General features: G+C 45.0%; 1 protein-coding gene across 1 annotated transcript; it reads right to left on the bottom strand.

The window, feature by feature from the left end:
- Window positions 1-896: 896 nt before the first annotated feature.
- On the bottom strand, window positions 897-10,897 carry DLEU7 (deleted in lymphocytic leukemia 7). Its single transcript, XM_064448321.1, has 2 exons — window positions 10,436-10,897; window positions 897-1,103 (listed from the first exon to the last, which is right to left on the bottom strand). Exons 1-2 carry the CDS (start codon window positions 10,895-10,897, stop codon window positions 897-899), a joined length of 669 nt encoding a protein of 222 aa, XP_064304391.1.
- Window positions 10,898-11,532: the final 635 nt, after the last annotated feature.

The raw sequence follows: 11,532 nt of genomic DNA on the forward strand, positions 1-11,532 counted from the left end.
ATTCCTGCTCAGCAATCACACAGACATTAAATCTTATTGCAGAAAAGGGGGGAATGCCTCTTCTCAGCATTACAGCTGCAGCTGTTTGACAGAAGTAAGTGACTTCATAAACCCTCCTGATTTGGCAGTAGGACAGCAGAGTTTTATGCTGTCTGCTGCACAGTCACAGGGGCTCTGCAAAGCAATCTTCACAAATGTTTCACCTCAGTTTATAAATACCTTTGCTTTACCGTGTTAATGCCTCTTTTGCTTTGCTTTCCATTCACCTCCACTGGATCATCTACCAAGACCTTTTATTGCTTTAAAGTGATTGGTCCCACATATTTTTCTTCTTTTTTTCCTTTTCTCAATGGAAGATACTGCACCTTCACCTTATTGGTATGTTGGCATAATATGGTAAAATGCAGTAAAGATTCAGCAGGCTGTCTTTATTTGCAACGCGATCAGGATGTATACCTTCTTATGAAAGAGTCCATATTTAAGCACTATATCTTCTCGGTTTCTCTCAAGTGTCCATTCCATAAAGAATTACTTGAAAACACATTTTCCTGAGCTGTGATGAAAATAGAGAGATTTCTGATGGTTGTCTTCTCAGCCTCCATCTTTCTGTATTCATTTTGAGACCTTAATATTTGAGTTCCTGTTCCTCCAGAGCAACTTCTGGAGATGTTCCCAGCTTTCATTAACATGACTTTGGTATGAGTTTGATATGAGAAGGCTATTCAGTACTTTGCAGGAACACCATCTCCACTGGGAAGTCTTCACTGATCTAAAGTCAGCAGGAACTCTTGCTAGAGTAAAATCTCCAGGATCCACCTTTCAAGTTATCTGTTATTTTTATAGGACCATTACAGCTCATAGGCTCTGCTCGTTCCTTAGCCAGGTAGCCTGCTGTTTCACATTGCCAGGAGATTTTGCAGGACTTGTCTCAGAGCAGATCGGACTGGAATGTAAGAATCGGAGGGGAAAACTGCCAATGAACAAATTAGTTTCTCAATGATCGTCTTCAAACACTGGTGGGCTTCATGTAAGTCTCTCTCAAATTTTTGTCCCTCTTTCTGTAAAGCCATGTGACTACAGATGTTTCTAAACTCAATGCTATCCTAAAAGCAAAAGCAAAAAGAAGTAAGTGAAAAATAATGCTCCCCAAGTTTCCTAGGCATGATTTTCTAAGCAGAAACTTCCTAATCACGAATGTTCATCTGTGATTTAGTGTGAAACGTCTTCAGTTTTGAGATACATGTAGTGTAACCATTAAATACTCTGCAAGCTGTCTTGGCAGGAAGCCTTGGGTAGCAGTTTCACCTACTCATTTTTAAAGGGCACTTTCTTCCCAGGCATCAGCAATTTTATTTTTTTTTTTTTAAATTCTGTTTCTACCAGACAGACCTCCTGTAGCTGTCCTCGAGCAATTCAACTCCCCCTACCCTGACAGGCAAGAGTAGGCCTTTAGGGAAGTGTTATATCCAGATGTCTCTGGAAAGCTCCCAATGGCTCCCAAGGGAACTTTGTGACAGCGATCCTCTCTGAAGCATCACTTCCATACAGTGTCCCTCACCTGTGACGTGACTCAGATCACCAGTGAGGCAGATGACCTTGACAGATCTGCTGCTTGCACACCATAACAAATAATGAAGACTTCCCAGTCCCTCTGATGTGGCGTGGCCTGCAGCATGCAAAGTGCTGCTCTAACACCTGCCTGTGCTGGGGAAATGCTCTGCATGGGGCAAATGCATTCCATAATCCAGTCAAACCAATGTCATATGTTGCAGCTTATGTAAACCCTGCCTGTTGTGTTTAGAAAAAAGGTAAGTGGAGCCAGTTTTCCCCTAAGGACCTGTAGTGTTGCTGGCTGTAGGACCTTGCCTATGGCCTGCCATTGAGCTGTGCCAGCATAGGTTTGTGAGCACTGTAAGGGGGGTACACCTCTACTATGCACATCTACAAAATTACTAAAAGAAAACATTCACCTGCACCCCCATCTGCTCCTACCCCTCTTTTAGGGCTTTAAGAGCTTTAACTTGCAATGACTCCCCAGCCTGGTTTGCTCTAGGAAAGGGCTGTGTCAGCACAAAGGGAGAGGCACCTCAGTGCTGGGAATGCTGGAGGTGAAGAGGACAAGACATCTCCTGACAGCAGGATCAGCATCTATGTGCAAATGTGATCCCAGTCACAGCCCGTGCCTTCACAAGGTCTCTGGCACAATGAACGCTCCAAGACAAGCTGCAGGTGATGGGGGAACCTTCTCTTGTAGCATGTGGTACGCACCAGATTTTGGCACCTCTTACTTCCTTCACTTGATGTATTTACCCATTTAGCTAGTAGCAACCTGTGCTTTTAGCTGAGAGGGAACTGAGTTTTAATGTATTATTAAAAGCATGAAGGTTCAGACTTATTGTGGGTTTTACCTTTGTTGTTAAAAACAACAAAGAAACCAGTTTTAAAAACTCCATTTCACCTAGACAATCCCAGATTCATAATGGTAACAGCAAAAAGGATTTGCAGTTGAAGGATTAAAATGTGGGTCAACATCAAAACCAGTGCTGAATGATTGCCCCAGCCAGCAAATAAAAGGCATTTGTTATGGAAATACCTATACTAGCCATCCAACACCATTCTTGGGCCCTTAGGTATTGTACAATAGCAGTTGTGGGTCTGCTGTGGGCAAGGTGAACTCATTGCTCTGGTACGCTCCTGTGCCGAAAAGCCAGGGAGTCCTGAGTCAGGGGGTTAGTTGAAAAGCAGACTTTTTCACATATATTTCCAAAGTTTCCTTTTTCAGAAAGATTTTGATGTTTCTTTTGAAGGTTACCTTTCAAATCTGTTCTGTAAAGTTGCCTTAGATATAAAATCCTTACTCAAATATATTAAAAGGTCAAATAAATTGCACTAAGTAAACAAGCTAGCTTTGCTAGCTTTTGCAGGTGTCCAGCACATGGGAGCTTTAGGACACACGACAGAGAATAAAACCTTGACTTATCTCTCTCCTTTCATTAAAAGTGGGCAGTAACTACCTGAAGGAAAAGAAAAAGTTTCAGACTAAAAATTCTTTCCGTTTTAACCTCAGAAAATAGGTCCCTTGTGAGCTGAACTGATAGACAGCAACAGCTCTTGCGGTACTTTGCCATTTAAGAGAAGGTAACAGGAATATTTGCAGTGATTTGATTTTAAGTGTTTTAAATTTCAGGACAGGAGCAGATCCTCCCTACAGCTTTCATTCATCAAGATCCATACATTTAGACAGATGAGTTAATAAAGAACCTTCCTCAGAATAAAACCAGCATAGCCTACTAGTTTTAAGTCTCTCTAATTTACGGCTTAAAATTTTCCACTGCTCTGGGTCTGTTTCATGCAGTTGTCACTCAGTGGTAGGCTGAAGTTTCAGTATGTTTCTGATGGCCCAGCTTTTATTTTTGAACCTCAACATAAAATTGATACTACCCACCAAGTTCCTTTGCATTTATGAAGAGGCCACCTTTATAAAGGCTTACTTAGAGGAGGTACAAACTGCTTTCTTCCATCTTTTATTTTACTCAGACATGCCAACCTGACCCATCAAACAGATTCCTACAGCTGGGTCTTACAGACAGCTGCTTTTTCCTTCAGCATGCTCAAATTTTAGACCCCGGCCCACTGCCAACCCTCAATATTTTTTCTTAATCTCCATGTGCCCTGGTAGAAAAAATTTCCACTGAAGGCAGAGTGGCAGTGGTGGTGCCCTGGTCCAGGTCCTGGATGCTCTCCATGACTGGCAGGCCAAAATCTGGGAGTTGGGGCAGGACTGCCAGAGCTCCTAACATCCATTCCTGGTAACTCAGCGCCTCCACCCCCACTGACCTATTTTATATTTTTCCAGTATAAATTCTCAGGATAGTTCAACTTCTGGAGGAATAAAAAGGTCATTTTAGAAAGTGATTCCTGTGGCATTCTTTGGGTGCATGAAAGTCTAAGCCAGAGCTTTTCCCCAGAGGCTCTGCCTGTAGTCAATGGGGAACAATAGGAACAGTTTATCTATCTGACCTATTTTAGATGGCTGTTATAGGATGAACTGAATCTGGAGTGCCTCTTTCTCTAATGACCCTAAAGAGAACACGTCTTGAGCAGCTTGGTCTTTGGGAAGTCTCCATGAGGCAGATAAGTGCAACCTCAAGTCTGTAACCATCTCCCACCTGCTGTTTTCCACAACAGTTGTGTTTTGAGGATATCTCCTAAGACATATACCACCAAGAATGGTGGAGTTGCTAATACTGTCTTGTAAAGTTACTACTCCTGTAGAAAAAAAAAATCGCCCAAGCCCCTAGTGTAGCTTATTCTGCAGTTTGCTGCTGCAAAGCCTCTTTCTAACACAGCAGGTGCAGGTGCATTTCCTCTGAACTTCCAGAAAGATCTTGGAAGCAATTCCTCACTTGAAGAACTTCAAATTGTCCACTTGTCAGTGTTTAAAAAAATATCCACACAAACGAGTATTGATGCCTACTGCTTGCAAATAACTTTATGGAGGGTGAGGCAATTTTTTCCAGGATCACTCTTCATATTAATTACTTTAAAAAATGAACATTCAAAGCTGTTAGGTCCAGAAACAGCTTCATAATATCAGTGGCTGCAAAATGAAAAACGTGCATGCTGGCACATTTGTTCAATCTGTGGTGGCAAGCAGGGACTCTGCTGCTGTTTTATGCGAATTCTAATGAAAGCAATTTATCTCATTTCCGTCACCCCTAAGCCATTATTTATGAATCAGTCTTCAGCTCTCTTGCATAAGGAAGAACGAGACACTTTGGTACTGAGAACCTATCTCTGATTTGTGTCAGGAAAACAGCAACCAGAAAACAAGCTTATTAACTGCCATTAGAAATGTCATCTAGCAACTGCCACCCATTCTATATTCCTCTCCCAAAATGTACAAATCCCCTGGGTGAAGAGCTCTGGGCTTTTGTTGTGCTGAGCAGCCAGCAGAGATGCCTGGCTACACCAGGTCTTGCTGCTCTTCTCCTGAGGAACAAGACATCTCCAGGTCTTTGGTTCATCTATGGCCAAAGTCAGCAATGTCTGATGCTGTGCTGTTGTTTGGCCTGCAATGAACTTGTGGTTCCCCAGGGATGGGTCTCAATATAGCAGGAAAACAAAGTTTGTGGCTGGCACCACTGCAGGCAGGCTTAGCAGGGGCAATGCACCATTACCCCTGCCTGCCTGCAGGAAGCCTGGCAGGGCTCCCTTCATGCCATCACTTGAGTCCTGGTGATGTGACTCACTCTAGGTACAAATTAAGTGCTACTGGGCTGATTTAGAATAGAATCATAGAATCATTTAGGTTGGAAAAGACATTTGAGATCATCAAGTCCAACCATTAACATAGCACTAAAGTCCACCACTAAACCATGTCCTTAAGCACCACATCTACATAACTACATACCTGAAGGGATGGTGACTCAACCACTTTCCTGGGCAGCCTGTTCCATTGCTTGACAACCCTTTTGGTGAAGAGGTTTTTCCTAATATCCAATCTAAATCTCCCCTGGCACAGCTTGAGGCCATTTTCTCTCGTCCTATCACTTGTTACTAGGGAGAAGAGACCAACACTCACCTCACTACAACCTCCTTTCAGGTAGTTGTAGAGAGCAAGGAGGTCTCCCCTCAGCCTCCTCTTCTCCAGGCTAAGCAACCCCAGCTCCCTCAGCTGTTCCTCAGAAGACTTGTTCTCTAGACCCTTCACCAGCTTCATTGCCCTTCTCTGGACACGCTCCAGCACCTCAATGTCCTTCTTGTACTGAGGGGTCCAAAACTGAACACAGTATTCGAGGTGTGGCCTCACCAATGACGAGCACAGGGTTACAATCACTTTGCTAGTCCTGCTAGCCACACTATTCCTGACACAAGCCAGGATGCTGTTGGCCTTCTTGGCCACCTGGGCACACTGCTGGCTTATATTCAGCCATCTGTCAACCAACACCCCCAGGTTCTCTTCCATCAGGCAGCTCTCCAGCCACTCTCTCCAAGCCTGTAGCATTTCATGGGTTGTTGTGACCCAAGTGCAGGACCCTGCTCTTGACCTTGTTAAACCTCATACAATTGGTCTTGGCCCATTGAACCAGCCTATCCAGATCCCTCTGCAGACCCTTCCCACACTCAAGCAGATGAACACTGCCACCCAACTTGGTGTCGTCTGCAAACTTATTGAGGGTGCACTTGATCCCCTTGTCCAGATCATTGATAAAGATATTAAACAGAACTGGCCCCAGCACTGAGCCCTGGGGAACACCACTTGTGACCAGCCACCAAATGGATTTAACTCCGTTCACCAAAACAATCTGGGCCCAGCCACCCAGCCAGTTTTGAACCCAGCAAAGACTATGCCTGTCCAAGCCATGAGCAGCCAGTTTCTCAAGGAAAATGCTGTAGGAAATGGTGTCAAAAGCTTTACTAAAGTCTAGGTAGACAATATTTACAGCCTTTCCCTCATCTACTAAGCAAGTCACCTTGTCATAGAAGGAGATCAGGTTAGTCAAGCAGAACCTGCCTTTCATAAACCCATGCTGACTGGGTCTGATCACCTGGTTGTCCTGTATGCGCTCTGTGATGGCACTCAAGATGAACTGCTCCATAACCTCCCCTGGCCCCAGGGTCAGACTGACAGGCCTGTAGTTCCCCAGAACCTCCTTTTGGCCCTTCTTGTAGATGGGCATCACATTTGCTCACCTCCAGTCAACTGGGACCTCCCCAGTTAGCCAGGAGTGCTGATAAATGATGGAAGTGGCTTGGTGAGCACTTCTGCCAGCTGCCTCAGTACTCTTGGGTGGATCCCATCCAGCCCCATAGACCTGTGTGTGCCTAAGTGGTGTAGCAGGTCACTAACCATTTCCCCTTGGATTATGGGGACTTCATTTTGCTCCCCATCCCTGTCTTCCAGCTCAGAGGGCTGGGTATCCAGAGAAAAATGGTCTTACTGTTAAAGACTGAGGCAAAGATGGAATTAAGTACCTCAGCCTTTTCCTCATCGTTTGTCCCCCCTGCATCCAATAAAGGATGGAGAGTCTCCTTAACCCTCCTTTTGTTGCTAATACATTTATAGTAATATTTTTTTATTGTCTTTTACAGAAGTAGCCAGATTAAGTTCAGCTTTAGCTTTGGCCCTTCTCATTTTCTCCCTGTATAACCTCACAACATTCTTGTAGTCCTCCTGAGCAGCCTGCCCCTTCTTCCAAAGGTCATAAACTATCCTTTGTTTCCCAAGTTCCAGCCAAAGCTCCCTGTTCACAGCAACTGCATTGTTTCACTCTGATGGAAGAACCAGGGCAGGGGGACTACAGGTGGATGTGCAGGTCTGCTGATGTGCTCCTTTTGGCTAGGAGTGCCAAGCCTGCCACCCCGTCCTTCTTCCTCCAAACCAGGGAGAGCAGCAGCATAGCAAAGGGGCAGGAGAAACTTGCATGGTCAGAAGTTTTTTTTATTATCCCGCCCTGCCAATCTGGCACCTTTTAAGGGCACTATTTTCTTTTCCCCCTTAAAGAAAATACCATGACTGTTTTGCAAATGGGATGGCTATTTTAACTTCTCAGCATGATTTATATTCCATTCCCCGCTGGCTGCCGTTGAGATTGGCCCAGTTCAATCCACTACACATTTCTGATTTAGTACTGTCCTCGTGACCCCTCGGTAACTTCAGCGCAGGAGACAGGATGTTATCAAAAAGCTGGAGTAATGCATAGCTGCACCTGAGCACAGCCAGGGCAAGCCACACACTGCTATTTTGGGAAGCTTTTATACCTTGTATTTTTCCTATTCAAATGCACTCACATTGCTGCTTAAAATACAGAATCTCTGTTAAAAAAAAAAGGCCGTTCTGTTCACCTTGGCAGTGTGTAATTACGGGAGAGAGAAAGCATGGACATTATTACAGGGCGTCTTTGTGGAGGCAGAAGGAACGAGGAGATTGCTTGGGGGTGCAATGCCAGTAAATAACTGGTTAGGCAGCGGGGTGATGCAGTCACCTGGATCCCAGGATGGGAGGAAAGAGGCCCCTTGCCCTTCCCCATCTTCATGCAGACCCTTCTGCTAAGCACTCTCATTGCAGTCGTACTGCAGGCAAAATCAGTAACAATGCGCTTGCTGTCGCCAGCAAAGGGTCCCCTCCAAATTCTTGTGAGGGTGGTGCTTCTCATCAGAAATCAGAAAACCAACCTTTTAATTGCTGAGGACCAGCACTGTTTAATGGGCACTGGGGCGCAGAAGAAAGCGTTGTTCCCAGTACCTTCACAGGACAGGCAATTTCAGAGTTGTCTTTCCCATTTCTTGAATCTATTTTTCCTTCAAGCCTATGCCTATCTGTTTTGGGACCATTTTATAGAGTGATTTTTTGAATCAGTTCAGCTGATAAACCAATACTGATACCATAAACCAATAAAAAGAAAACAAGGAACAACCCCAAAACAAAATGGAAAACAGGCAGGTCAGGATCGTCAAGAAGGAAATGAATGAGACGTAACTGTAGCAATAAATGAGAAGTATCAAATACTGACTACTAGCATGAATAAGTAGCTGTGAGACATAAACCCAGAGCTTTCCTTCAAAAACAGTGAGTGGAAGGACATGCTACCAAGGGCTGCCATTTTGAAGGGAGCTTATTTTTAAGGGGTTGTTCATCTGAATTTATGAACAGGTTATAATATTAATGGATCCCTTGGAATCCAATTTACTTCAAAATCAAATCTGCAGCAGTGAAACTGCTCGCAATTAAAGGTGACAGTTATCCGTGATGCAGGGTCTGAGGAAACCTAGTGCAGAATTTATGTAACTGCATTGTAGAAGGGAAGGGGGGGAAAGACCCAGAGCTCACCAGGTCATGATAATGGGTTTTCAGTGAAAAAAGGACTTAACTTAGCTTCAAGTAGAATAGGAAAGTCAGAATCCAAAGTAAACAGTATTCTAAACACATGCTTTCATACGAGTAGATATTAAAGTAGTTCTGGGAAAGAAAAGGAAAAAAATAAAACCTTTGTTGAGGTGGCTGTATTTCATCAAGCTAGCATTTATTTGTACAAAGCCCAAATGTCATTAGCCTTATTTATTCTAAATTAAGAGCAATGAAGAAGTCTTACTGGAAAACTGATATTGCAAAAGTCCAAACTGTCACTGTACTCTTATCTTTGAAGAAAAATGTCTAATAATTTCATCTGACTTTTAACAAACTCTTTTTACATCATGCATAGCTTCCAATGGCGCTCCTTCCATCTCTAGGTATATCTATTCCTAATGGACTCTCGGATATTTCTGGAGACTGAAAATATTTGGACCCAAATGTTCAAAGGTTGCTTCTGATTCTTGGTGACTGAGTTTATGAGTGAGCTGTGCCTTGATCTGAGATAGCTTGCATTTGATTTTTATCAAATTGTGAACAATCACAAAGCCAGCTGGACTCAGTACATTGATTCTAGCACACGTGAAAACAGTATTTTGCAATATCTCAAATTCATCACCAAGATACTGAGAAACCAGAAGTCATAGCAAAATTTTATTCACAAATATTTATCCACCAGATGAGACTTTAAGTGGTTACACCTTTGCTGCTTCAGTATCCCCCAGCTTCTCACATTGTGCTGGTCTGTGCTGGGAAGGTTGGCATAAAAGTAAAAGAGCAGATTCTAGTTTTAGCTCAGCTGGCCCCGCAGTTGGTGTCTACCGCTAATGGGGTTTCTGTGGCATGCACCTTTGGCACTAAAAATTGGATAATAACTGCCATCTTGTTCTGTGTGGTACACCCAAGACTAATCATAAGGTAAATACCTTTTGACCAATGCCAAAGTAAACTGACTTGGAACAAGACTTAGGAGATATATTGGACTCCAACAAATAAACCCATGAATTGCAAGCCCATGCCTAGGCTTTTTCTTACACTTCTTGCGGTAATATGCATAACCATTGCATTTATCGGAAAATTTAGGATTTTTACAGGTATAGGTTCTTTGGGCCTCATACACTGGATATATAGCGTGTCAATCTAGAACAGCTGTGGGCTCTGTGGGTGAGTCACATTTCACCTGCAGGTTACTGGTCATCTCTGCATCTTGTGTTGGTTTTTGGCTCTTTTAGAACTGGAGAATAGCTTTACAGTTTATGTGCATTTATATATATATATTTAGACATATAAAGCTGGATTCTGAGAAAGCTCTAAATAATCTTTCCAGGCTACTCAGCATGTCAGTAAGCCTTCAGTCTGCCAAAAAGTGTTTTTATCCCCTGAACCCCTGTGATGCAACTACACTAAACTGTCAGTAGCTTTCTGTTTTGCAGGCTGTAGGCTTAAATTACTTAACTGAAAATTAACGTAAATGAAACTCTTCCAGTCCACATGGCAAGACCCAGCATGTGCAGTTACGGGTGCAGTCCACTGCCCTTCTGCCAAAAGCCCGAGATAAGTGCACTTCTGTCTCTCACTTACTTTTGTGTGGAGAGGAAGAGGATGCTGCTGTAGGAGAGGAAGCAAGAGAGTCTGTTCTACTTGTACAAGCTGGAAAGTCGCTTCTACTAGTCGGGACATCTTGCTGCGCAGAGCCATCTCTCGAAGCGTCTCATGCCTTGCCAGCCCTGGCTGGGCCAGCCTCTCTGGCCTGGGCTCATGTGGGCTGAGAGGAGATAGGTCTCCACTCTCTTCTCCTTCCTCAGGGCATTTCCCTGGGGCTTTTCTCTCTTCCTTCAGCTCCTGAGCCCCACCAGGTTTGGACACCTCTGTCTCCTCTCCCAGGCTGTGCCAAGCTGGGCCAGACCCGCTGGTGCTGAAGGTTTGGGTGTGGGAAGGCTGCGGGGAGCTGCCGGGAGGATGGGAGGCTGCAGCAGCCCGGAGGGTGCGGAGAGCCTTTGCCTGGTGCCTGATAGACACAAGCAGAGCAGCTGGACTGGCCATCAGCCTTCCCACCTCCCTTCCCACTCCAGACCTGGGTGCGGCTCTCTAAATCCAGTGTGGCCCCTTCCCTCCCTCTTCCCTCTTATCTCTGGCCCCGCGGTGGGTGGCCACCCATCCCACCCGCCTCTGCAGCCCCCCCCCCCCCCCGGGCTGGCTTTGGCAGGTTGAAACCTGCAAGTCCCCAGGAGGGATGGACGGGTGGGTGCAGAGCTCAGGGCCACTGAGCCTTTTGCACGAGGCAGTGTAAATCCTCCCATGGTCCCTGCTAGGAGCAGGCTTGCCAAGGCTGGCCCATCTGAGGGGGTGGGGTGTGCGTGGAGTCAGCCCTCCAGAGGCTGTGTTATAAAGCTTGGTGCTGAAGGATTTTACAACGTGTTTCAATGTGTAATTTAAAAGGAGAGCACGGGCCAGGAGTGAAACCTTTCATTCCAAACCCCTCCTGGTTTTGGGGATGCTCGGCACAGATCTGGTTGATGCTTCTGCATCCTGCACCAGGTGCCTCCCAGTGACACCAACACCTAGAGGCAGAGGCCCCTCGAAACAGCCAGCTGGGTCTGGCCGTCAGGGTTTTCACCAAAAAGCTACAGCTGCTGCTAAGTCAAAACTTCTCAGCCTACTCTCGGTTTTACTACTAT

Source organism: Phalacrocorax carbo, chromosome 1, assembly GCF_963921805.1.
Source record: "Phalacrocorax carbo chromosome 1, bPhaCar2.1, whole genome shotgun sequence".
NCBI lineage: Eukaryota > Metazoa > Chordata > Aves > Suliformes > Phalacrocoracidae > Phalacrocorax > Phalacrocorax carbo.

Excerpts from the sequence above, each read along its gene's own strand:
- DLEU7 (XM_064448321.1), bottom strand. The coding sequence starts at position 10,897 with ATGGCCAGTCCAGCTGCTCTGCTTGTGTCTATCAGGCACCAGGCAAAG. Across the intron at positions 1,104-10,435 it reads CTCTTCCTCTCCACACAAAA|GATAGCATTGAGTTTAGAAA; the intron begins GTAAGTGAGAGA and ends TTTTGCTTTTAG.